The 27,831-nt window shown below is 40.1% G+C and overlaps 1 protein-coding gene and 1 long non-coding RNA gene across 5 annotated transcripts in view; one reads left to right on the forward strand and one right to left on the reverse strand.

The window, feature by feature from the left end:
- Positions 1 to 27,758, forward strand: LOC121013032 (uncharacterized). The gene is made up of 3 exons (XR_005782468.1): positions 1 to 4,515; positions 17,416 to 17,423; positions 26,452 to 27,758. It is a non-coding gene; the product is annotated as an uncharacterized LOC121013032 (long non-coding RNA).
- The window catches only part of CNMD (chondromodulin), a 34,728-nt gene continuing 15,169 nt past the window's right edge, over positions 8,273 to 27,831 (reverse strand). Inside the window, exons 5-8 of one of the 4 annotated variants that reach the window (XR_005782467.1) lie at positions 24,973 to 25,126; positions 14,022 to 14,188; positions 9,953 to 10,251; positions 8,273 to 8,291 (exon numbers count right to left, since the gene is read on the reverse strand). Coding sequence is in view for 3 of the 4 variants with exons in the window: in XM_040448590.1 (XP_040304524.1) it covers positions 10,036 to 10,251; positions 14,022 to 14,188; positions 24,973 to 25,126 (537 nt within the window). In the remaining variant the exon portion in view is untranslated. Of the gene's footprint in view, positions 8,292 to 9,700; positions 10,252 to 11,504; positions 11,584 to 14,021; positions 14,189 to 24,972; positions 25,127 to 27,831 lie in introns of those variants that run through there. The other 3 variants (XM_040448591.1, XM_040448590.1, XM_040448592.1) reach the window with 3 other exon arrangements.

The following is a 27,831-nucleotide window of genomic DNA, read 5'->3' on the forward strand; positions in this document are numbered from 1 at the left end:
CTTGTCTCTTTAAATCAACTTCAGTTCTACTGGAAGTGAAACCATGGGTAAGGGGCAGTACTGTATGAGGATTGGTTAGCAAGAGGATTTCATAGGAGGTGAGGCAAATAACTGACAGGAGTTGAATATGATGCGAGTTTAGAAAGGTTTCTACTGAATAAGGTATGAGTTAGAAGGGATTCCCATGGTTATTTCTTCAGGCACCTTGTCTCAAAGAACAGTGGCAGGAATGGCTCTGAGGCAGAGGGTGGGGAGTGCTCTTGTGCCACAGGGTCTAGATGTTGGCTATAATACCCTATGGGCCAATGATGGTTCCCAGGTTTGGGAGTGAGTACCCCAAGGGCATTCTTCTCTTTTTCATTACACACAAAGGAAAATGGGAAGTTGATAATTGAGATGTTCAAGACCAGGGGGATTTATTCGATTTTCATTTAAGACTTTAAAGACTAAGTTGTCTTGATATTAGTAAATAACAGGGTTTCAGGTTTGTTGATTTTTAGTAAGCATACAGAGATTGGGCCATAGGAGAAGAGTTTGAGGGGGCACGTGGGTGGCTCCATTGGTTGTGCGTCCAACTCTTGATTTCAGCTCAGGTCATGATCTCCCAGTCATGAGATCATGCCTTGCATTGGGCTCTAGGCTGGGTGTGGAACCAACGTAAGGTTTCTCTTTCCCTTCTTGTCTACTCTTCCCCTGCTCACGTGTGTGCTTTCTCTCAAAAAATGAGAAGCTTGGAATAGAATTTTAATAATGAGGCAGCCGAAGAGAACCTTGTTAATTGATGCTTAGATGTGCTTTTTGAAAAGTTCAGGATGCCATGATGCCTGTTTAGATTGAAACATAAACCTTGTGCCAAAATTAGGTGCTCTAAATAGCAAACTGAGTTTGAACGAACTGCAGTTTTTCCTTGGATGCTTTATGTCCCTGTAAGGTAAAAGTTTTAATAGGTGGATGCCGTCTTCTTGTGAAGAGGCTTGAAAAAGGAGCAGGGAAGCAAGTCATCTCCATATTGTAACAGAATAGAACTTCTAGGAAATTTTATATGATCTAGATCCGCTTTTAAGATTTGTGAAAAGTATGAAGGATTTACAGTAGCACTTCGGGGCAGTCCAGTCCAGGTGTATTGTCCTTCCCAAGTGAAGGCAAAGAGATAGTATCTTGCCTTATCCACTGGAATACTAAGGAAGACACTCTATATATATAGAGCAACCATGGTGAAAAATTTGCTTTCAGTAGTGATAGAGGCCAACAAAGTATGGAGATTGGGAACAACAGAGCCGTGAAAGATGACAATGCTGTTTATGACTTGGGAGGTCTGTAGCTGTTTTGTTTTTCATTTTGTTTGTTTGTTTCTTTTTATCTGGTAAAGTTAGGGCTGTTGCAGGGACTGGTACAGGGGATAAGGAGGTCTTAGGCCTTAATAGTCTTCCGTTGTGGGCTTAATGCCCAGAAGGGCTTCCTCATTTGTAGGGTATTGATTAATTCTAGGGAGAGGCTTTGAGAGATCTTGTTGTATCTTAATAGGAGGTACACTGTGGATTCTGCCAATAACAGTTCAAGGTTCTGCCCATAAGAAGAGTGGTAGCTGGTTCAATAGAGACAAATGATCATTGTCTTTGTAATTAGCTCTAGTGCCATCAGAGACATAACAAATAAAACATATTGAAGATCATTCAGTTCACTTATTTGGCTATTTTGGTTGCTGTTTTCAAATTCTAGAATTATTTTCCCCTTTCAGGAGAAAGAAATTCCAACATATTTTTCCGAGAAATATCAGTCCAGTCAATAGGGATGAAAGAGCTACAGGGAAAAGGGTAGATATCTCTTGGCCTAACCAAAAGAGAACAGGTTTAGAGCTAGGAACCTGTTGAGTTTTATTGGAGACCCATACTATTTTAATTGTTTTAATACTCTACAGCAGGCGCTGTTTAATAACGGTGGGGTTGAGCACTGAGTATAACTTCAGTGTCCATTAGGATAGAGAGGCATTCGTTCCCAATCTGGAGAGTGGTTTCTCTGAGCCGATTAAAGGGAAGGATTGGGAAAAACGTCTATCGTTCCTTGCAGTTCTGACATTAGGGATTGACAGGGCACTGGAAAGGATGGTTAGAGAGTTGAAGGTGCCTGGAGCCCTTAAATCTGCAGCAGTCTTTCTTCCAGTGTCCTGGCTTTTTACAATAATGGCAGAGACCAGGAGTTGTGGGTTTGTTTTGTTTGTTTAGGGGCCTCCATTTGTTGGAGCTGAAAGTCAGGGATTTTAGTGGTGTTCCTTTTAGTTGAATGATCCAGGGTGCAAGGGAGCTGGCTTACTAAATTAACTAAATCTGGAGTGGACATAGTTTCCCATTCCATCATCCTGGTCCTTTTAACTAGAAGAGGAAGATCCTGGTTCAGTCCATTAATGAACAGAATTAAAGGCTACCCCGATGAATTCAGCACTTAAAGGAAGACTAGAATTTTCTCTAAAAACAGTTTGGAATTGGCTGCAGTAATCATGCATGGTTTTATTTGGCTTCTTTATATAGGCCTCAGTCTTGCTCCATTCGACTGTCTCACAGTTATGTTTGAATCAGCTCTGTTCTTTCTTTATCAAGTGGCTACAAATGACCCATTTCATCCCCCATGTGACAGTTGCTTGGGTTAGGGGATGTGGGTGGTAGCTTCCAACTTTGTATTTGCAGTACCTGGTATGTAGGGAATAGGCCCACAGAATTTGTCTGATGATGGTTGCATTTGCTTGTGGGCTTACTGCTGCATAGAATGTCCTTATTTGCTTCCGTGTATTCTTTAAGTTAGCCCATTGAGAATATTGGGACTCTTAATGAACCTCTCCATTCCATGTCCTCTACAGGAATTCCTTGCCACTCCAGCTGTGATGTGGAAGTGCCTTGTTCAGGCCTCTTATGACTCCTCTTACATTTTCACTGGGTGTAGGCTTAACTGCAGTTCTCTTTTTTACCTTGTGGGTCCTTCTCAGTTACAGTGTTGATTACTTAGCTTTGGATTTTTTATGCAGAGCTCTGTGCCTTTCACATAGATATTCAAGTATTGGAAGAGTTGGGTTACTTTTCCCAAACTAGTTTTTTTAAAGTTTACTTTGTTTTTTCTGTCGTGCCCCTGAAATTGTTCATTTATTCATCAGTAGAGATAGAATAGTAATTTTTAAGCAGGTTTCTAACCCACGGCCTTGAGAGCTAAATCTGATTTGTTCTTAATTTATCTACATTACTGGAGGGAATAGCAGTTATATAAGTAATCAAAACCATTGTGATATCCAAGTGTTTTTTTGTTCTGTTACTTAATTTTCAGATTTCTTTCTTTTGTCCTAATTGTTTTAAAACCAAAATGTGTGTGTTTTCATAAAGAAGGGACTGAAGTTTACTTTCTAACTAGCATAGTGATTCTTCCAGAAGAATTCTTGAGCCCAGGGAACTTGGGGAGAGTGAAAGAGGCCAGAGATTTAAAAAGCCAGGAATGGAATTGGTTTGGACATATGGAAAGGTTTGGAAACCAAGAGTGGGTGAGTCCAGCATTTTCGTTTATAAGCATACCAATTTCTAAAAATAATAATCATACCAATCTTTGGATGCAAAAATTTGAACTACTTACTAGTACCTTTTTTTAAAAACCTCCAAGAAGTTTTGAGATTTTGAATACCCCATGATCCTCTTTGGTGAGGGTTGCATACTTTATTTTTTTAACAGTGTGAACATCCTTGAGGTCTTTCTGCCAAAAGCTATGTACTTTTTTTTTTTGAGTTTTCACTTTAATATAGATATTAGAAAAATATAGGTGAGTGAAAAATACGTAATTCATGATACACCCATTCATTCATTTATTGAGTGCTAAGTATGTGCCAGACACTGTTTTAAACACTAGGAATACACTGGTGAGCAACCCAAAACTGCCTGCCTTTATAGATATTAGCTCATGAGAGAAATAATCAAAGTGTATGTTAAATGATGTTAGTGCTAAGGAAGAAAACTAAATGTTTGAAGAGGACAGATTTGAGATAGAGTAGGGGAGTCTGGATCATGTAGGGCCTTCAGGGAATACAGATGAGATCATGGTTGCCAGGCTAGAGCTTGTTGTAGCTGAATATAAAACCCTGTTCTCACTCAAAATTCAATCAGTTGTCAGTCTTTTTGAAAATTTTCTAATTTTTATCAAATATATATACAGTCAAGTCAAATTTACTTTATAAATCTAATACGGATTGTTGTGGAGTTTTACTCTGAATACCTGAAAGTATTGAGGTGAATGAATTTCATTTCTGGTACAGGACTTCATGGGTAAATGGGAAGCCCTCAGTCTCAGTTCTCGCCTTACGTCTGCCCTTTCCTCCTCACACATTAAATTACAGCAGTATCACATTTTAGTGTAGTCTTTGTTTAGCAAAGCTATTTCTTGTCTGGAATATAAGTACAGTTTATAGCAGAAGAGATACGGAGTCAAAATTGAATTAAATAGAATGACTGGTTGTGAACAGGGACTTAAGAATAAGTGTGATATGGGGTTTTATGTTTAATAGAATTGTAAAAATCATATCAGCAGGGCATGTTTTTATGGCCCATCTGCCAAGACTAGAAATAGCTTTGGTACCTATTACTCCCTTAAACATGTATTTGCATTTTACTCCCCTGTCAATATGAGGAGACAAAACAAAAATAAAATCAGAATTTTAGAGCTAGAATGAATCTTAAATGCTATCTAGTCCAAATTTTTGGTTTTACAGGTGCATTTTTTCTAGAGTACACTCATAATACTGTTTTCTTCATAACCTTTCTTGAACATAAACTCCCATACATAGTTGGTGAGAGAATCAGATTCTAACTCACCTAAAACTTTATTTCCCCTAACATGTACTGACCCCAAATATCAGGCAACTAAAAATTAGAGCATTAGTCAGATATTCTGTATAATATATTGGGTAGTGGTTCTCAAACTTAATGTTGAATAAGCCTCACCTGGGAGGCTTGTTTTTTCATATGTAGGCTTTCTCGGCTACCCTCCTGAGATTTTGGATCAGTAGGTTTGGAATAGGGCTGGGAAAATCAGTTTTTAATGACCTGGTGATTCTGAAGTGTGTGACCTGGGGCACTGCCTTTAAAAAAAACACCGATTTCAAGGGGTAAAGGAGAAACTAAAGAAGTGATGTTAATACTAATCTCTAATGCCTTATTTCCTATAAATTTCAGAAAAGAATAAAAGGCTACTTGGGTTGTTCCTTTGAAGAATTTTTTCCCTCTTACATGGATGTAAAGGCACAGGAGAGAAGCTCAGTGATTATTTTTGTTCCTCTGTCATTAGAACCTTAGGGTCATTATGGTAAACTAATGGAATCTATATAACTGTGTGTCACTGCACAGGATGAAAGAAAATGTGTTTCAAACTGAAACAAATTTAGACTATTTGGACAAGATGCTAGCTTATCACTGCTGAGATACTACTAAAACTGAAACAGAGAATATTAGAATGCTCAGTATTCATGGAGAGCCCTGGCATAGTACTAGTGTATAATGAAGCACTATTTCTTCTTTAGCAACTGGAATGTTCTCAGATGCTGCCTGTCTGATTATGCATAGGTGCTAAATGAATATTAAAAATTACTGGGCTGGCTGAGTAGGTTGAGTAGAATGTGTGTTAGGGTATAGCCTGTGGAGATCTTTTTTACTGTGTAGTTGTATAGTTAACCCCGTAACTAACAGGCAGGAATATGGTTTTAATTGAAAAGAAACCACTTGCTTTTAAAAGCATTATGTTCTGCTAAAAGTTCATGCTTGACTAGTTTATTCCAAGTCTTTGGCTATGTCAGTAGAAAGCTAATTCATTACATAAAGTGTATAATAGTCTCGGTTAATGGAATATAACAGTTGGGAAGAGAATTTTTTGCAAGGAAATAATCCACACCTTGGAAGTCTGAAGGACAGGAAGCCACCAATATCATGTTTGTTTTTTTAAGTAATTGCAAGTAAATTTGCAAATCCAATACTAGCTTTAAAAAAGTATTTAGGGGTTATTTCTTTCAAGCATTGCTACTAAAATTTTTGTAGCCTGTCTATAGACGAGAAAAAAAGAGGTTGAACTTTCTAGCATTCTAATTGCAGGAATTTGATGGGAAGAGAATTTTTGTAAAGGAGTAGGCACAGAGACAACAGGACTATGACACAGAACAACTGTGGCGTTATTACTAAGCCTATACAAGGAACTTAAATGTTTTTTTAATGACTTGGTATTTTAATGTAAGGACTTAGTTATAACTTATACTATTTCCGGTCCCATTATCTATCTGATGATAACATATACCCTAATGACGACTGACTCGTATATATTTTTTATTTTAAAACTATTAAGACATGGAAAAGGTTCAGTGAGCCTAATATCAACTATTCGCTAGGTGTAGGTTATACATGCAATAAATGTATATATAGATGTACTTACCTTTACAGGGTAAATACCTAAAAACTATATGTGAATTGATTATTTTGAATGTAAACAGTTTAAATAAAATCTGTAGTAAGTCCTTTTATTGTTGAAAGTCAGGCAACAGTAACTTAACCTGTTTGTAAATTTGATTCTACATACTCTCATGGGCTTTTTCAAAGTGAAACCTGTATATGCATATGGTAGATAAGCATGCATATATGTACAAAAGCCCTTTAAAAGGAGTTCACCTTCCTTTTATAAACACCAGAACTCACTGTGCCTGTAACATGTTTTTGCTGACGTTTGCATCATTGACTCAAGTTTACACCTTCATGTTCCAGATACGCTGCTAGGATGATCGGTGCATGTAGATTTTTGTCAACTCCCTCTTACCCCTCAATAAGTCAGTTAACTCTAAAAAAGATTGTGACCCTTTCTATAAAATAAATGTTCATCAAACAAATCAGCATTATTTAGCTTATGCAGAAAAATTTGTCCCCCACACACGAGGAATTTCTATTTTGTAAGAATGTAGCTTGTATTTCAGAGTGCAATAAAATCTGGTGTAAGAAATAAACTGTTTTGAGTGGGTTAAGTGATTATTCTGAATGTATTTACTTTTCTAGTGTCAATTATTTGAGGGGGTGGGGGTGGAAGGGGGAGGTATAAAGATGAGGTTAACAAGTTTTTAAAATGGCAGTAGCCGTATGTTGGCATATTTTAGTTTGATACGTTAATGTAACATAAAAAGAACCTACTGGAATCCAGCATGGCCATGTCTTCATTTTCTTTGTGCTTATGCAGCAGCAACTATCACATCTAAGGCTATAATAGCCCTTCCAGTGTCAGTCAGATGAGGACCTTGAAAATTAACCTGTGATGTCCATAGGATTTCAGCATGGCTGAGAATTAGATAAGTACCTATAAAATAGTAAAATATATATACACACACACAGTGTACACAGGGAGTCAAGATGCATCATAGCAAACTGGACTACATTTCCACCTTTTAGACTGGCCTGGTTAAAGGTAATCTGGGAATTAGTACCAATGTGTGAGAAGTTTATATTCTGCAGGGTCTTCTTTGACTAAATGTTCTTCCTTTGTACACTTGATTCTTCTCTTTCAGAGTAGAGTAGACCTTTAGTTTTCTTCCTTGAACATAATTTGAGTCTGTCATGTCTACTCTTAATCCAACCTTGAATCTCTGCCCTGCCCTCAAAACATCACTATTTTCCCCCCTATTAAGTAGACTTCCGTGGGTATTTAGTGACTTTTCATAACATAATATAACTCCATTATCAATTATGAAGTAGTTTATTTACTTCTTATATTTTCATTTAATTATGGTACTTTGGAAAGGGAGCACCTTTTCAAGAGACAGCCTGCCATCCCTGTGACATGCCTTTCTCCTCACAGAGTTTGTCACTTGCTCAGTTCTCTCAAGGAAAGGTACCAAGGTTGATCTATCTAAAAATGGAAACTTAACCAGCTCCCTTCTTGCCCGCAGCCTTTCATTGGTTTCCTATTCCTTATCCACCCAATAAATTCCAAGGTAACATGTAATATAAGCAGTCTTCTGTCTACACATCCATCTTAATATGTTCTGTGTCAACCCAAATGCTCAATTCTTCTGATTGTCTCATGCATCGTCACACCTCTGACTTTACTGAACTCCTCCCTCTGCCCAGAAGAATGCCTTTCCTCTGTCTTCTTTACCTTGCTAATTCCTGCTCATTCTTGAAGACCTCACAAAGGTATTTTCTTCCTCCAAGAAGCCCAGTTCTCCCAATCTTTGTCAAGGCCTTTCGTGTATGGAGTCCTGATTATCTGTCTCTCATAAGACCACAAGCTCTTCTGGGCTGGGATCACAGAGTCTTTTTGTTTTTTTGATTTTGTTTTCCTTTTTTAATTTAGTTGTAGAACCAAGTACAGGTTGCTGGACAGTGAGGTTGGAGATGGTAGGCAGAACCATTGACACATATTTACTTAGTTAATAGGGTAACAACCACTTGAAAGACTAAACATGTAAAATTCCTATCTGTGCCAGAAGTACCTGCTGCCTGAGAACTGTTTGACCATTACCTACAGTTGAGTGTGTGTCTTTACTTCATATCTTTCTCCTGCAGAGACCTAACTTGCTGTATATTCCATTAGATGCAGGTATATGAGCATTCATCTGATAACTAGGTTTAAGAGACTGTAAACCTTTACCAACTTAAACTGGCAAACATCAGATGTACAGCAATAAGGTTTATTTAGAATATGGGACTGTGGTGAGATCATGGTATGAGGATGTTTTTGTCATCTCTGAATCCTTATATTGTTTTGGAAAACTTTTATTTTCCTTAAGAAAGCTCTCTATTTTTCAAACTGGGATTCAGAACTCAAATGTCAAAAATATGAGATACCTGTTCATTTTTCTGATCTAGTATTTCAGTTTGTAAAGACAGTCCTTGATCCTGAGAGACTTTATGTCATTTTAAATAAATAAGCCATTCCTCTCAGCCAGATCTGCCAAGCAGTACTGTGAGTCCTATTACTATGAGAGTAGCTTATTGGTAATTGGACTACATCAACAGCCTGATTTGTACTACAAAGATAGAAATCACTCTGCTGCTTCATGCGCAGTGACCACTTACTGAAAACAGATTGAAAAGGGTATGAAGACCTGCTTTTCAGAATGTCAGTGAAAGTCCTTCCCCACAAGTCTGATTTATCTTTGACTTCATTTTCCTTCTTTATCCTAATGCTCTTTCGTATGAGGTGCCTCCTAACATAGGGCACCCACCTATTAATTAATAGCAGCACAAACTATAAATAACACATTTTCTGTGAGCTGCCACTTTGAACTTTATAATGTTTGCTCTCAAGTAAATTACATTATAAGTCCTGTCTTACTTTTTTGTTTGTGTTTTTATGTGGGAACTTTGGGGCACAGTTGCAAGACTGGGAAGAACAGTAAACATTAAGAACAGTGGAGGAAGGGCACCTGGGTGGCTCGATCGATGAGTGTCTGACTCCTGATTTTGGCTCAGGTGATGATCCCACGATCAGGGTCATGGGGTCAAGGCCCGTGTGGGGCTCCATGCTGAGCGTGGAGCCTCCTTGAGATTCATTCTCACTCTTGCTCTCTCCCCACTGCCTGCTCACACTTGCTTGCTCTCTATCTAAATAATAAATTTAAAAAAACAAGGGAGGAATCCTGCATAAATAACAACCAAAACTTAATTATTTTAGCAACTTGATTAAAAGGAACAAGTGTACAATTGAGATCTTTGACATTGTAAATGATTTTTCATGTTTATTTCAAAGTAGCTTGGGAAGTTAGTCTTATAAGCAGACTTTATAGGGAATGCAAAGCAAATAAAAAACAAGTAATAAAAGAATTGTTACGGCATTTTTTACTTTACCCTTTCAGTACATTTGCACATTCTGGATAAAGTTTTTCTATGAAGCAATTGAGAGATTCTGTTAAAAGTGTCTTGAATAACATCATTCAAATTGAATATAAAATACTTTTTGGTCCCTTCAGCATCAAGATGCCTCACACTCTGGTGGTTTCTTGAGTTAGTTCTCATGTTTCAGCACCTACTGTATGGAGTGATTTCACACCATGCCCAGGATGCGGGCCACCCACCAGCTGCATGGCATGACAACTCGGCAGGCGGAGCGGCAACCTTGATAGTTGTAGGGCCATGGATAGTAGCCCCCCAGGGGCTCACAGATCTTCTGGCAATGAGTGTAGCTCCGCCTACATTCTATGCAGCAGATTCCTTCGTGGTCCAGTCTAGGGTCGAATGTCATGCCTTCCCCTTCCTGCTGCTGTGAAATAAAAGGTAATTGTGTTTTCTTCATAACGAGAATTCTATAGCATGCACATTATTTTAAAATAAGATCCTGAATATTTCATTGGTACAAGAAATAAGTATCACTTTCCCTAAGAAGTTTTTCAGTCTTCTAACCTGATAATTCAGAATTCCTTCTAAAAACTCAACCTCCATCTGTCACTGGCAGGAAGGTGGTTTTGATTTTTTTTTTAATGTCATGAAGTTTCTCCATACCTTTAATGAACCGTAACTCAGTAGTGCCTCGTTTTAAATAGACTGACAAAAAGGAAAGCATGATTCAAGAGTGGCATTTCTGCCACTGCTAATTTTAGTGGAACACTAGTGCCATTTTGTACTGATGGCCTCCACACTCTTGGAGCATCTTTTGAAACTCATTGCTAAGCCAACAGATTGCTATTCTAACTGCACTAGCTGAAAACGCTGACGTCTTTAGATTCTGCCTTCATTTCCACATAAGGGGTCTGTAACACTCAGGAAAAGGCACCATAAAATATGGAAAAATTCAAGACCTTAAACTTGACTTTCTAATTTCTATGTGCCTTTATTATAATTCCATAAAATCATGGATGGAGTAAAAATCACCTGCAGAGTTCCCATTTTCACTGCTGAAGAGCTCACAGAATTAGAAGCAACTTGCCCTCTGCCAAATTTATGTATCTGGTTTTCCTGTTCATGGATTTCTAGGGGTACAGATTGTGTAATATAGTATTGAATTACATTGCCAAAAAGCCCTTAATGTATGTTCTTGATTCAGTTGAAGTCTCCACTGAACTTGGGCAGATGCAGCACCAAACATAGGTTAGGCTTGAGCTGAGTGAACCTAGCAAGCCTGTCACCTCTTCTGGTATACAAAAAAGTCTTGAATTTTTTTGGGGGGAAGGGAGGATACTTTTTACTATTTTACAGTGTATCAAACATACTGGAAAGTGGAGAAAACTGTGTACCAAACATCATCTAGTTTTCATAGCTGTTAACCTTTTGTCAGATTTGCTTGGCTTTTTCTTTTCCGAAGTATTTTAAATTTGGAAGTGACCTTAGAATTGAAGGTATTATGACATTTCACCCATAAATACATTAGAATGCACCTCCAAAACAATATTTTCCCTACACAGCTACACTGCCATTACCGTACCTAACAAAATTAACAATTCCTTAACACCATTTGATATACCCTATGTTCAAATTTTGTCACCAAAATATTTGTCTTACTCTCTTAAACCTTTTTTTTTTTTTTTTTTTTTTTTTTTTAATTCTTCAGGCTCTTCTCGTTTGTTTCTCTTATTTCTTGAACTGGGTTCATCAGGGACTGCAAAAAGAAAACCACCTAATTAATTGATTGTAGCTGACTCTTCCAGGGCAAGGGGAGTCAAAAGCCTGTTGGTTGTGGCATTTCCTCATCTAATAGTTGAACAAAGGTGTGTTAGGATTTAAAAGCTGGGAGGATCTCTCAAAGATGCTTCCTCTCCAAGGATATTTCCTTAAAGAAACTTATGAAGGATTGAGGTCATGGGGAGATGTTTCTGCTTAAACCTGAGCATGAGATAAAAGGAAAAAACTGATACAATTGGAGTTTTCAAGGAATTTGGATCACTCAAGTCTGGAGGCAAGGCAGACAGAGTCACATCCTGCCCTTCTGTGACGGGGCTGATACCCTCATCGCCTGAACCAGATTTAGCTAGCCAAGCCGCCTGGGGAATAAACTATATTAAATTTTCTGTTGGCCTATTCAGATTTTATTTCTTTTTTAGTATTTGAGCTTCAGGGAATGAGGTACTATGGTGTCCTGAATTTTCCAATAGGCCATGGGTTATTTAAAAAATACATTTTGCTCTAAATAATTCTAAAATTTATTAATCTAAAATGATAGACTAGAAAATAAGGACTGAATAGGCTAGATAGGAAAAATATGCAAATTAATTGCCTGTCTATGAAAAGATGCTCAACCTTACACATAATTAAAGACAGGCGAGCTAAAACAATGAGAAGATACATTTTTACAGCCAAGAAACTGGTGATTTTTTTAAAGTTTGAAAATAAATTAGTCCCTCTCTTTACCACGTGAAGATATGTAGCTGGCATAATTCCTTGGGAAACAATTTGGCATCCTCCCATTAAAGTAAAATTCTCATCTCCTTTGACCCAGTCAACCCATACATCAGTATTTATGCTAAAAATACATTCCCACATGTGTACAAGAGGCATAATAAGACTAGTAATTAACTTTGAGCAAGTTCATGCCTATGGTGCCAAGCACTGTGCTAAGAACTTCACCTGCATTACCTCATTTACTCCTTCCCATAAGCCTATAGGACATGTACAAGGTTGTATACTATCAAGAGTATAAGAACAAAAGATAGGGAAATAATTTACATGCCCATCAAAGTAGAACTAGTTAAATTTCTGTGCATCTATCCATCCACACAATGGACTATGATGCAGCCATTTAAATGAATGAGGCAAGGGGTGCCTGGTTGGCTCGGCTGAATAACCCAACTCTTGATTCCAGCTCAGGTCATGATCCTGGGGTCATGGGATCGAGCCTCTCACCGGGCTCTGCATTGAGTGTGGAGCTTGCTTAAGATTCTCTCTCTCTCTCTCTCTCTCTCTCCCTCTCTCTCTCTCTCCCTCCCTCCCTCTTCCCCTTTCCCTGCTTGCTCTAAATTTTTTTTTTCCAAATTAAAAGAATTTGGGGCACATGGATGGCTCAGTTGGTTAAGTGTCTGACTCTTAATTTTGGCTCAGGTCATGATCTCATGATTGGTAAGATCAAGTCCCATGTTGGGCCCCACTTGGGATCCTCTGTCTCCCTATCTCTCAGCCCCTCTCCTGCTCATTCTCTCTCTCTCAAAATAAATAAAAACTTCTAAAAAATAATAAAAAGTAATAAAATGAATGATGTAGATGTATGTAGAAGATACAGACCAGTCTGCAAAATACTGTATTGTAACTGGAAAGAAAGCAAGGTACAGAAGTATTGTATGCTCTTTTGTGTTAAAAGTGTGTGGTACACTTTCTTATACAAAGAAATTGGGCAAATAGCTATTGTTATATACATTGCTCTGGGGAAGGTGTCTGAGGTGGAAGAGAAACATATTTCATTGTATATCCTTTATACTTAAAAATATATATATATGCATGTATTTTTTCAATTAAAAAATTAGTTACAAAAATTTACTACTCTACTTTTACTCCCTTCAGAGTATAGTAATGGTAAATAATACTTTATTGAAGATTGGAAATTTTTAGGACATTAGTTTCATCCTTATAAACACCAGTTCCCAGTGTTTCAGACTAAGGTGTTTTATCTGTGTATGAGTCTGTCTCCCTCCTGGACTGAGAGCTCCCGAGGGCAGAAGTTATCTCCTGGCTGTGTGCACAGGGCCTGGAAAAGAGCAAGTTCTCAAAAATGTCTGTTGAATGGATGAAAAAAGTGGATAAGAAGGGGGAAAGAGAATACTTTCTTTCTGGATGTTGTCTCTAGGGCACATTCTTAGAAACATTTTTTGAATAATCAAATTCCTGATATGAATTTGTCTTTATGGATTTGCCTGTGACTCAAAAAAAGGAGAGCACAGAAAACAACTTTGAGTAACGGTTACAAACAATCTGGATCTCACACTACAGAGACCATGCTTCAGTGTAATCTTACCCTCATTTATTTGAAAGTTCAAGTAGACATACCGCCACTTCAATGTTATGTTCAACGCATTTGTCTGAGCATGTCACGAAAACATCAGTACGTACATGGTAAGGGTTGTCTGGATTGAAGGGTTCTGAATCCTCTTGAACACTAGGTCTGGTTTCATTATTTGGTTCTCTAGGCCCTGGGTTGCCCCGTGGTGCACTAGGTGGTCTCCTTGTGGTAGTTGTAACAATTTTTCTTACCAACTCTCTTCTTTCTCTCTGGATTTCTGCAAAAAACAAAAAACAAAACTAAGTTAATCCATTTATTTGGATAATTAAGGCAGTACTGTATCAGGGTAGAAGCATAAATGGATACCAAAAACATCGGACTGAATATGGAAATTTGTATTGATGATTTTTTAAATAATAAAGCATATTTCAGAGTCTTGGGTTAGTAAACAAACAGATAACCAGAATTTGGTTTTACAGTCCTGAGACAGGTATTCTAAGGTAGCTGACGAAAATCCATTCTCAATCCTTCTTCTTCACTTACCTCTACTATAGGCGCTGAGAAAGTAAGAGAGACCAGATGAAACATTTTGGGCCAGTGAGACGTAAGCAGAATATATTGGCGCAGTTTCTGGGAAAGCTTTTGCTTTCTTGGTAAAAGAGGACTGGTACAGCTTTCTCTGTCTTGTCTTCTTTTCTTGAGCATACATATATGTGGGTTATGAGAGCCAATTTGTGACCAGAAGGGATAGGCACAAGGATGATAAACCAGTATGCGATGGGTAGCAAAATGGTAAGATAGAAAGAGCCTAGGGGCGCCTGGGTGGCGCAGTCGGTTAAGCGTCCGACTTTAGCCAGGTCATGATCTCGTGGTCCGGGAGTTCGAGCCCCGCATCGGGCTCTGGGCTGATGGCTCAGGGCCGATGGCTCAGGGCCTGGAGCCTGTTTCCGATTCTGTGTCTCCCTCTCTCTCTCTCTGCCCTTCCCCCTTCATGCTCTGTCTCTCTCTGTCCCAAAAATAAATAAACGTTGAAAAAAAAAATTAAAAAAAAAAAAAAAAAGAACCTTGTGATGTAGCTGAGTAGCTGATAATGCCAGAAACCTCCCTCCACACTTTTGATTGTATGAAAAAAGTCAACCTGTATCTATTGAAACCACTGGTGAACAGGTATTCTGTTAACTTTCAGCCCTGTGCATTTTTTGTCTTTTATTTATTTATTTATTTTTATTTAATTTGTTTTTTAAACTTGCATCCAAGTTAGCATATAGTGCAACAGTGATTTCAGGAGTAGATTCCTTAATGCCCCTTACCCATTAACCGCGCCCCCCCCCCCACCCCTTCCGTAACCCTGTTTGTTCTCCAAACTTAAGAGTCTCATGTTTTGTCCCCCTCCCTGTTTTTATATTATTTTTTCTTCCCTTCATTTATGTTCATCTTTTGTATCTTAAAGTCCTCATATGAGTGAAGTCATATGGTATTTGTCTTTCTCTAATTTTGCTTAGCATAATACCCTCTAGTTCCATCCACATAGCTGCAAATGGCAAGATTTCATTCTTTTTGATTGCTGAGTAATACTCCATTGTGTGTATGTATATAAACACACACATACACACACACACACCACATCTTTATCCATTCATCCATCAATGGACATTTGGGCTCTTTCCATACTTTGGCTATTGTTGATAGTGCTGCTATAAACATTGGGGTGCATATGCCCCTTTGAAACAGTATACCTGTATCCCTTGGATAAATACCTAGTAGTGCAATTGCTGGGTCACAGGGTAGTTCTATTTTTAATTTTTTGAGGAACCTGCATTCTGTTTTCCAGAGTAGCTGCACAGGTTTGCATTCCCACCAGCAGTGCAAAAGAGATCCACTTTCTCTGCATCCCCGCCAACATCTGTTGTTGTCTGAGTTGTTAATGTTAGCCATTCTGACAGGTATGAAGTAGCATCTCATTGTGGTTTTGATTTGTATTTCCCTGGTGATGAGTGATGGTGAGCATTTTTTAATGTGTCGGCCATCTGGATGTTTTCCTTGGAGAAGTGTCTATTCATGTTTTTGCCCATTTCTTCGCTGGATTATTTGTTTTCTGGGTGTTGAGTTTGATAAGTTCTTTATAGATTTTGGATACTAACCCTTTGTCTGATATGTCATTTGCAAATATCTTCTCCCATTCCATCAGTTGCCTTTTAGTTTTTCTGATTGTTTCCTTTGCTGTGCAGAAGCTTTTATTTTGATGAGGTCCCATAGTTCATTTTTGCCCTTGCCTCCAGAGACGTGTTGAGTAAGAAGTTGCTGCGGCCAAGGTCAAAGAGGTTTTTGCCTGCTTTCTCCTTGGGGATTTTGATGGCTTCCTGTCTTACGTTGAGGTCTTTCATCCATTTTGAGTTTATTTTTGTGTATGGTGTAAGAAAGTGGTCCAGGTTCATTTTTCTGCATGTCGCTGTCCAGTTTTCCCACACCACTTGCTGAAGAGATTGTCTTTATTCCATTGGATATTCTTTCCTGCTTTGTCAAAGATGAGTTGGCCATACGTTTGTGGGTCTATTTCTGGGTTCTCTATTCTGTTCCATTGATCTGAGTGTCTGTTTTTACACCAGTACCATACTGTCTTGATGATTACAACTTTGTAATACACCTTAAAGTCCGGGATTGTGATGCCTCCAGCTTTGGTTTTCTTTTTCAAGATTGCTTTGGCTATTTGGGGTCTTTTCTGGTTCCATACACATTTTAGGATTGTTTGTTCTAGCTCTGTGAAGAATGCTGGTGTTATTTTGATAGGGATTGCGTTGAATATGTAGACTGCTTGGTTAGTATTGACATCTAAACGATATTCTTCCTATCCAGGAGCAAGGAATATTTTTCCATTTGTGTGTGTGTGTGTGTGTGTGTGTGTGTGTGTGTGTGTGTGTGTGTTTTCTTCAGTTTTCTTTCATAAGCTTTCTATAGTTTTCTGTGTATAGATTTTTCACCTCTTTGGTTAGATTTATTCCTAGCTATTGTATGGTTTTTGGTACAATTGTAAATGGGATTGATTCCTTGATTTCCCTTTCTGTTGCTTCATTATTGGCATGTGGGAATGCAACTGATTTCTGTGCATTGATTTTATATCCTGCAACTTTGCTGACATGGATCAGTTCTAGCAGTTTTTGGTGGAGTCTTTTGGGTTTTCCCTATAGAGTATCATATCATCTGCGAAGAGTGAAAATTTGAACTCCTGGCCGATTTGGATGCCTTTTATTTCTTTGTGTTGTCTGATTCCTGAGGCTAAGACTTCCAAACTATGTTGAATAATAGTGGCGAGAGTGGACATCCCTGTCTTGTTTCTGACCTTAAGGGGAAAGCTCTCAGTTTTTCCCATTGAGGATGATATAAAGCATTGGGTCTTTCATATATGGCTTTTATGATCTTGAGATATGATCCTTCTATCCCTTTCTTGAGGATTTTATCAGGAAAGGATGCTGTATTTTGTCAAATGCTTTCTCTGCATCTGTTGAGAAGATCGTGTGCTTCTTGTCCTATCTTTTACTGATGTGATGAATCACATTGTTTTGTGGATATTGAATCAGCCCTGCATCCCAGGTATAAATCCCACTTGGTCGTGGTGAATATTTTTTTTAATGTATTGTTAGATCTAGTTGGCTAATAATATCTTGTTGAGGATTTTTGCATCCATGTTCATCAGGAAAATTGGTTTATAGTTCTCCTTTTTAGTGGGGTCTTTGTCTGGTTTTGGAATCAAGGTAATGCTGACTTCATAGAAAGAGTTGGGAAGTTTTCTATCCATTTCTATTTTTTGAAACAGCTTCAAGAGAATAGGTGTTAACTCTTCTTTAAATGTTTGGTAGAATTTCCCTGGAAAGCCATCTGGCCCTGGACTCTTGTTTTTTGGGAGATTTTTGATTACTAATTCAATTTCTTCACTGGTTATGGGTCTGTTCAAATTTTCTATTTCTTCCTGTTTCAGCCTTGGTAGTGTATATGTTTCTAGGAATTTGTCCATTTCTTTCAGATTGCCCATTTTATTGGCGTATAATTGATTTAAATATTCTCTTATTATTGTTTGTATTTTTGCTGTGTTGGTTGTGATCTCCTCTTTCATTCTTGATTTTATTTATTTGGGTCCTTTACTTTTTGATAAAACTGGCTAGGGGTTTATCAGTTTGGTTAATTATTTCAAAGAACCAGCTTCTGGTTTCATTGATCTGTTCTGCTGGGTTTTTTTTTTTTTTTTTTTTTTTTTTTTTGGTTTCAATAGCATTGATTTCTGCTCTGATCTTTATTATTTCCTGTCTTCTGCTCGTTTGGGGTTTTATTTGCTGTTCTTTTTCCAGCTCTTTAAAGTGTAAGGTTAGGTCGTGTATCTGAGACCTTTCTTCCTTCTTTTGGAAGGCCTGGATTGCTATATACTTCCCTTCTTATGACTGCCTTTGCTGCAACCCAGAGGTTTTGGGCTGTGGTGTTATCATTTTCATTGGCTTCCATGTACTTTTTAATTTCCTTTTAACTTCTTGGTTGGCCCTTTCATTATTTAGTAGGATGGTCTTTAGTCTCCAAGTATTTATTACCTTTCCAAATTTTTTCTTGTGGTTGATTTCGAGTTTCATAGCATTGTGGTCTGAAAATATGCACAGTATGAACTCGTTCTTTTTGTACTTGTTGAGGGCTGATTTGTGTCCCAGTATGTGATCTATTCTGGAGAACTTTCCATGTGCACTGGAGAAGAATGTGTATTCTGCCGCTTTAGGATGAAATGTTCTGAATATATCTGTTAAGTCCGTCTGGTCCAGTGTGTCATTCAAAGCCATTGTTTCCTGGTTGATTTTCTCTTTAGATGATCTGTCCATGCTGTAAGTGGGGTGTTGAAGTCCCCTACTATTATGGTATTATTATCAATGAGTTTCTTTATGTTTGTGATTAATTGATTTATATGTATTTGGGTGCTGCCACATTTGGAATGTAAATGTTTGCAATTGTTAGGCCTTCTTGGTGGATAGACACCTTAATTATGATATAAAGCCCTTCTTCATCTCTTGTTACAGTCTTTATTTTAAAGTCTAGATTGTCTGATATAAGTATGGCTACTTTGGCTTTCTTTTGTCTACCATTAGCTCTATAGATGGTTCTCCATCCCCTTACTTTCAATCTGAAGGTGTCTTTAGGTCTGAAGTGGGTCTCTTGTAAACAGCATATTTATGGATCATGTTTTCTTACCCATTCAGTTACCCCATGTCTTTTGATTGGAGCATTTAGTCCATTGCCATTTAGAGTGAGTACTGAGAGATATGAATTTATTGCAATTATGTTGCTTGTAAGTTGGAGGTTCTGGTGGTGTTCTCTGGTCCTTTCTAGTCTTGTTGCTTTTGGTCTTTTTTTTCTTGTCTTTTATCCCTTCAGAGAGTCCCCCTTAAAATTTATTGGAGGGCTTGTTTAGTGGTCACGAACTCCTTTAATTGTTGTTTGGGAAACTTTTATGTCACCTTCTATTTAGAATGACAGCCTTGCTGGATAAAGAATTCTTGGCTGAATATTTTTCTGATTCAGCACATTGAATCTATCCTGCCACCCCTTTCTGGCCTGCCAAGTTTCTGTGGATAGGTCTGCTCTGAACCTGATCTGTCTTCCCTTGTAGGTTACGCACTTTTTTTTTCCTCTTGCTGCTTTCATGAGTCTTTCCTTGCCAGAATATTTTGTGAATTTGACTATGATATGCCTTGTTGATGGTCGGTTTTTGTTGAATCTAATGGGAGTCCTCTGTGCTTCCTGTATTTTGATGTCTGTGTCTTTCCCCAGGTTAGGAAAGTTTTCTGCTATGATTTGTTCACATAAACCTTCCACCCCTTTTTCTCTGTCTTCATCTTCTGGGACCCTTATGATTCTGATGCTGTTCCTTTTTAATCAGTCACTGATTTCCCTAATTCTTAAACCGTGCTCTTTTGCTTTGTCTGCTCTTTTTTTCTGCTTCATTATTCTCCAGTAGTTTGTCCTCTATATCGCTGATTGGCTGCTCTGCCTCATCCATCTTTGCCACCGTGGCCACCGTGGCATCCATTCGAGATTGCAGCTCAGTTATAGCATTTTTTATTTCATCCTGACTAGCTTTTACTTCTTTTATCTCTGCAGAAAGGGATTCTAATCTATTTTCGACCCCAGAAGTATTCTTATTGTGATTCTAAATTCTGGTTCAGACATCTTGCTTGTATCTGTGTTGATTAAGTTCCTGCCTGTCGTTTCTTCCTGCTCTTTCTTTTGGGGTGAATTCCTTTGTTTCATCATTTTGAAGGAAAAAAAGGAATTAAAGTAAAAAAAAATAAAATTAAAAAATTAAAAACAACACACATACACACAAAAGTCAAATAAATGATGCTAGATCCTAGATGTGTTTTAGTCTGGGTGTTGAAAGGAGCTTGATAGATTAGGGGGAGGAAAATATTTGAAAATTTGAAAAAATACAATGAAGTAGAATAAAATGAAATGATGGAAGTAAAATAGAATTTGAAAAATTTACAAAAAAGTAAAAAATATAGTAGAAAAATAATAAAAATTGAAAATGAAAATAAAATTTTTCTCTTTCTGTATTCAAGAAAAAGAAAAGAAAAAAAAGTGATAGATGGACCAGCAAACAGACTGAAATAGAATTGAAATTACATCGCTCTCCCCTAGAAGTCAAACTCTGAAGCGCTTTATAGTCTGCAAACTAAGCAGGCTGAGAAACTTGAGGTGTTCCTGAAGAGTGAGGTTGGCTCAGTTGGGCGGGGCTTAGTGTAATGGCTCTATTCTCCACTAGATGGCGCTCTTTAGTTTACTGGGGTGGATTGTTGCCGCCCTCGTTGGTCCGTATGCGCATGCGCGGATAGAGTGAATATGGCGTCACCCAGTTGCCCAGTCTCTACTATCCAAACTCCATTCTCTCCGATCAGCTGTCGCACACCCGTCCTTTGTCTCCAGCTTCCGTCCACTCCCCGCTTTTACATTGTTCGTGACCAAGCCATCAGGTTAAATGCGGCACGTCCCTCCTACAGTGTGGCTCCCTCTCGGATGCAGCTGTGTTTCCCAACCCCTCACTTCTGAGGGACTACGACTTTGACCCGCTCAGATCCTCTGGGGGAGGGTCTCAATGAGCAATGGCCAGGTGCTGCCCGCACCCAGGAACGTTTGTGGGACCCTGCTGCTGCCGATGCCCAGAGACTGGCTGGGTGCCAGCCCACCCCACAAAAGATTCACGCCATCGTGTAGCAGCGTTTCAGGGATATGGAAAATCCCAACATGCATCTGGCACCAGGCTTCACCCTTAACGTCCTGTTCCAGAAGCAGCGAATGTGGTTGTTCTCCGGGGTCTGCTGGGGTGGCTACAGATTCTACCAAATGTCCTCCCAGCAGGGAAACCGCCTCTGCCCGTGGCTTGAGAACCCCTGGACTTCACTCTGCTTCTGGGGATTCGCCCTTCCCACCAGAGCTTCTCCAGGTAACGAGCTGTGGAGTTTCAGACTCTGTGCTCCCCCTCTTTATAGAGTCTTAATGGAATTTAAACCCTCGCCTTTCTCCTTTCTGCCTGTTTTGTTCGGTCCCTGCAGCTGTTTCCACTTTTCCACTTTCTCTCCAGCTGCTTTTGGGGGGTGCGGGGGATGTACTTTTCCCATACATCCCCCCCCCCCCCCCCCTCCATCCTCTCTCCACAAGAAAAAACAGCTCCCTGCCCTCCTCAGCTTCTCTCTCCCTCACTTTACCTTTCCACGCCGCGTACCTGCTGAATTCTGTGGTTCAGGTTGTGCAGATTGTTGTGTGATCCTCAAATCAGGATTTGGTTGATTTGTGTTGATTTGGCTGTATTTCGTGGATGTGAGATGCAAAAAAAAAAACTTCCATGCTGTTCCACCATCGTGACTCCTTGCTGTTTGTTTGTTTTTAAGTAAGCTCCACGCCTGGCATGGGGCTGGAACTCCCCAAGCAGATATCTAGATTCACGTGCTTTACCAGCTGAGCCAGCCAGGCATTCCAGCCCTCTGTGTTCTTAACAGGTTGACTATATATGTATAAAGCTTTACAATTTTTAGGAGATTTGTTGTCTTAGTTGATTCTTTTAAAAATCCTATGGGTGGGATAGAAAAGGCAGTAACTTTTATATGTGAGGGCATCGAGGCTCAGAAAGACCAAGTGACTTGGCCAAGATCACAGAATGGGTGGCAGAGACAGGAGCCAAACGTGACCTTCTCTGGCTCCCAGCCCAGTGCTCTAGTTGATCACACAGCGACACGGGTCCCATGGTTGCTGAATAACAGACATGGAAAGTAACCACCCAATGTGGGCTTTGGTGTCTCTCGGAGTCTGACTTTCTTCATCTGTAAAAGGGGGATAATGTATCTAATTCACCGAATGGTGACAGAAGATAGAGTTGTGCCTAAGGGTTTTACTATAGCATTTGGCATATAATAAGCCCTCAAATGTTAGGTAATGATGATTATAGCATGCTGTATTATTTCTGAGAACTTAGATGTGCTTTAGAGCCATGGAGAACTTCCATAGACAGCTTCTGGGTTTCTGAGTTCATGGTTGGAGAGGCATCAGGGAGACCTGGATTCAAATCTCAATACCACTTCTTTTAACTAACTGAATGACCTCAGGCAAGCTGTTTAATTTCTGTGAACCTTGGTTTCTTCATCTATAAAATGGGACTATTTGTAGTTACTAGGACAGTTATTGGCAAAAAGTAACTGAGGACAAAATAGAAAGCTGTAGCACAATGGCTGGCACAAAGCCAGCGCTCAGCGACCCTCACCCTTCCCTGTGACCTTGCCCAGCCACCATTGTCTCTTGATAATACAGCTCTGTGACCTGCCAGCTTAAAGATCCAAGACAGAGGTTGCTGGAGTTGGGGAGTTTGTTTTTGTTTTTTTTCGTGTTTTTGTTTATTTTTGAGACAGAGAGCATGAGCAGGGGAGGGGCAGAGAGAGAGGGAGACACAGAATCCGAAGCAGGCTCTGGGCCCTGAGCTGTCAGCACAGAGCCTGATGCGGGGCTTGAACTCACGGACTGTGAGATCATGACCTGAGCCCAAGTCAGACACTTAACCGGCTGAGCCACCCAGGCCCCCTGGGGAGCTTTTTTTAGAATTAGGTGGTTGGGACCGACATCCTCAGAGGGGGTTTACTTTCTTGATTTTATTGTTAAATGTGACATTTATGAAAGACTGAAAAAAAAATCCTTCATCTTTAATGTGTATAATACGCCCCGTGGCTGTACCAACAGTTACTTAAACCTTTTCATCGCTGGGGGCATTTCCACTTTTCTGGTGTTGTGCATAACATGTAATTCTGGGATGGGTCTGGTGATGATTGACTACTTAAGAGGTGGTCCTGCCTGTGGGCTGTGAGGGGCCAAGCTCCATATCAGAGGTAGGGAACACGCTCTTTCCCAAAGGGTGAAAGCGCTCAGTCAGCCAGACCAGCACCGCCTTCGCACGGCCACCCCCGCCCTCTTTGCCCTGCTCTGTTACGTTTCCGTAACAGGGCGTGTTCGCTTGCTACAATGTAAACTTCTGTTCAGTGCATCCCAATTACCCGGCACAAGTAAATGGCACGCAATAAGCCTTCAAAAAATGTTTGTCCAACAAATGAACGAACTCACTGGGTAAGAGGCTTGTCCTCACGAACGGGAAGTGATTAGAGAGAGCTCTACATGGGAGCATCGCCTGAGGCTCCGACGCGGCAAAGTGACAGGTATTGGAGGAGTAGCTCCTGGGGGTGGGAAGCAAGAAGCCCATTCCGTGTGGATGGAGGTGAGCAATCGAAAACTAGACCTTGGCAAACGGCCACAGAATTGCGAGTTGCCAGCACCCCCTGGAGCAAGAACAGGGAGGGCAAAAGTGACCCTCCATTTGGCCGCCCCCTCTCTGGCCCCTAGGGGGTGACAGACACTGCTCATGCCTGTGGCCTCAGGATCCTTCTCAACTCTCCTTCCAGTGGCTTAACAATTGAATCCTATTTGCTTTGCCTGGGCCAGAAAGGAACCATCTTATCCAAGCTTTGGGACATGATATTTGTGATTCAGAGGAATGAATTAGCCATGGCAGAACCGGAAGCCTGAACTTTCTAAACCTGGTCAGGTTTTGTGTTTTTTGTTTTTTTTTTAAATTATGGTAACATATACATAAAAATTTACCATTTTAGCCATTTTTATGATTGTACAGTTGAGTGCATTCACATTGCTGTGCAAACGTGTTTCCATAACTTCTTCAGTTTTGCGGAATTGTAACCACACCCTTTCAAAAATAACTGCCCATCTCCCCCTCCTAAGCCTCCCCCTCCTAAGTGGTCTTAATGCCTGTATTTTATTTCCATGCTGCTCTCTCTGTGTCCAATAAAATCTTTCAGAAAACAGTATACCTCAGCTGTGTTGAGAGAAAGGCCCTTTTCCCACACTTGAGCCAGAACTACTGAGTCAGCCTTTGGGGGGCCGGTGGGGTGACTGGTGGCAGTGACGAGTGAAGGTGCCCTAGGGACGGAGAAACTTGGTCCTCGGGGCTCACCTGCCCTTCAGCCACTGATGGCTCAAAGGTATGCTCCAACCAGGGGCCCTTCATTTCTTTTCAGCGGACTTAGGAGCTGATGCTCAAGCCCTGAACTTGAAGAATCTCAGCCTATGGCCACAGCAGCTTTTGGCTGCCTCATAATTCTAGGTATGAGTATAATAAAGATTCAGCAGTCTGACAGCTTCTTAGGCCCTTGATTCTCTGCCCTCGGAATAAAAAACATGTAAAATTGGAAAGTGCAAACAACTTAGATTAAGGAGCAGAGCAGAAAGAAGGGGGAGTCTCATAAATAAAAATGGCAGATGATGCAGTAATGGTGAGTCTCCCTGATCTGCTTCCTGTTAACCCTGCCACTCAGTCCCTTCCCTAAAACATTCATGGTTGTCACCTTCCTTCTCTTTGATCTGTCTTGCCAATTACTGAGACACTGTGACTTGCGTCCTGATAAGTCTTCCTTGTTACATGCTCAGGCCTGTGGAGGGGCTCAGGAAACCTATCAGCAGCACTAAAAGAATTTAAAATGTTACCTTTTGGGTATGTTGGCTTAAGCCAGAAGATAGGAAGGTCACCACAGAGTTCTAAGACCTTAGAACTCAAGAAGCTGTTGTCCTTCACGGGCTGGTCGACAGCCACCCAGATAAGAGAATTTTCTTCATACTTGACTGGCATGATCTTGCCTTCCTGTAAGTTCAGTAAAAACGAAATGCATTGAGCAGAGTGGACGGTGAAACATGCGTATTAAGAGTCACGTGCTGGTAAAACATTATTTCGCCTACTAAAAACTTAATGAGAATTGTGAGTGTGTGTGAGGGGCTGTGAGCTGTGTGTGGTGTGCGTGTGGTGGGGTGTAGGCGGGGGTATGTCGTGTGTGTGGGGTGAGTGTGGAGATGTGAGTGTAGGGGGTATTGTGGGGTTTTGTGGTGTGTGTGTCGGATGTCGGTGGAGGGCAGGTAGTGTGTGTGGGATGAATGGGGTAGGGGGTATGTGTGGGGTTGTCGGGGGGTGTCAGTGGGAGGTATACAGTGTGTGTGGGGTGAGTGTGGGATGTGTATGTGGGGGGGTTTGTATAGCGTTGTGGGGTGTGAGTGTGTGAGTGTGTGGGTGCGTGTGTGCGTGTGTGTGTGTGTGTGTGTGTTTGTGATGCGTGTAGGGGAGTATGGGTTGGGGGTGTGTGGTGTGTGTAAGGGGGCATGTGTGGGGTGTGCTGTGTGTGTCTTATCTCTGTAGCTCTCTTCACAACATTGTCTTCGCCCTGCTTGTCACCCTGCCTTGCATAACTGAAATGTGTGAATATTGAGTGTCCTGAGTGGAAGTGAAAATTACTTGCTACCAACTTTGAGATTTAGGTTAATCTGATGTTGCTGATCAAAGATTTTTTTGAGGAAAAGCAATTGAACGGACTCTGAAATCCTGTAAAGGGATAGAGGAGCCCTTCATTTGAAGTGAAAATCCTTTGGGGTTTTGTTCTGCAGCCTCCGAACAACAATGGAAAAAGCAAGCGATTGGTTCTTTAATGTCTTCAGTTCAAAGTATTATTTAACATAAACCATTTCTACATTTCCCAGCTATAACAAAACACATTTCAGATGTTCCTCACATCAAGCACACCACTGAGATTTCAAAGTTAAACCCTGAATTTTCTTCTACAGCGAGATACTGAGAATGGTCTGATAACCCAGGAGACAAATTTATTTTGCCAGGTTGTTCCTTTCATATATTTATTAGTTTGCAAGAGGTTGGAGAAATTAAAATGTTTTCTCCATATTTTCAGCTAAAAGCAGCACTTCATTTATGCTTTCTCCCCAAGGCTTATGGTTGCATGAAAACAACTTAAAGTCATTGGAGGAAGTTAACACTCAGGTAATCCAGTTATTTACCTTAAATTAAATGGCTCTGTCCAGGAAATGAATACTCTTTGGGTATAGCAGCTTTTTAAAGTTCTACGAAACTGATGAAAATTTTATAAGAGCAAGTGGTACATAAACCTACTTCATCATAATCTAAAGCGTGTGGGGAAAGAGTGGGGCGATGGGGATAACGCATACATATGCATCTTACAAGCTAGGAATGTTAAAATCAACTTACGGCACATGGTCTCAGCTGCCCATCCAACCTTGTCTCTCCCTGCCCTTGCAACACAGTCCCGCTTCTGTGTGAGGCAGCAGTGTCCCCGCCCCAGGAGAGAGGCTGGCTGCTTGCTTTCTCAGACCCTCCAGTGGCTTGGGGTGCCCTAGACTATGCGATTCACACTGAAGTCTACTGGGGGGCTGAGAAAACTCCTGCTTTTCCTAATTAAAGGGAAGTCGTGCTTGGCACTGCTCAACCCCTTCTGACTTCGTACTCGAATGCATGGTTGATGTTTTGGAGCTGGAAGGAAAGGCCAAAAAAATCAGCGATGCTGGCCACCGAGCCAGTGCCTGCAGCCACCTCCTTCCGTATCGGCTACTGTGCAGAAAAACAAATCCTTTTTGTTTCAGTCACTGTGGGTGTAGTTTTCTGCCACTGACATTCCTAATCCACACAAACACGTTGCCTGCATTTGACTTGTCCACCAGAGGGTCCACCAAGCACAATATAAGCAACTAAAACACAGAAAAAATAATTCAGCTTTACGGTCTAAGAAAAGAATCAGATGCAGGCAAAGCTGTAAAAGGCTAAACTGGTCATCACTGAATTATTTCTATATTCAAATAATTACTTTGAATTATTATTTGAAATAGTGAAAAATTAAAGATGGCTGAAGTATTCAAGAGCAAAAGACTTAAATTATAATCATCTGATGACGTATAATACCTCCATTATCATCTACATTTTAGAATAACTAAAGTTAGGTGAAATTAATAAGAATGTAGAGCAATATAACTTCAGTTATGAAAAGGAAACCACACATCCCCGTGCATTAAAAAAATTCACCAAAACATTAACATTAGCTATCTGTGGATTATGCAATTGTGGATGATTTTCTTCTCCATTCTATGTAATTCCCCAATTTTCTACCATGGCTACGTATTGTTTCTAAATATCAGGAAAAAAAATAACCTTGTTTTTAAAGAACCCCAGAAATGTACTGCAAACTTATGATTAGATCTACATCAGCTATGTTAGGAGAGCTGGCTCTTCTGGAAGGCAGGAGAAAAGAACCAGCTCTATGTCCACTTAAGGAGGAAATGTAAAGGCTTGTGCATTACAGAAACTGAGTCACAGGACTATAAAAAATGGTAATGCAATAAGAAGTTCAAGGGTCAGGGTGCCTGGGTGGCTCAGTCAATTAAGCATCGGACTTCAGCTCAGGTCATGATCTGGCGGTTCATGGGTTTCGAGCCTGGCCTCGGGCTCTGTGCTGACAGCTCAAGAGCCTGGAGCCTGCTTCAGATTCTGTGTCTCCC

The sequence above is a fragment of the Herpailurus yagouaroundi genome, unplaced genomic scaffold (assembly GCF_014898765.1).
Source record: "Herpailurus yagouaroundi ecotype Mexico unplaced genomic scaffold, PumYag 197, whole genome shotgun sequence".
Classification (NCBI taxonomy): domain Eukaryota; kingdom Metazoa; phylum Chordata; class Mammalia; order Carnivora; family Felidae; genus Herpailurus; species Herpailurus yagouaroundi.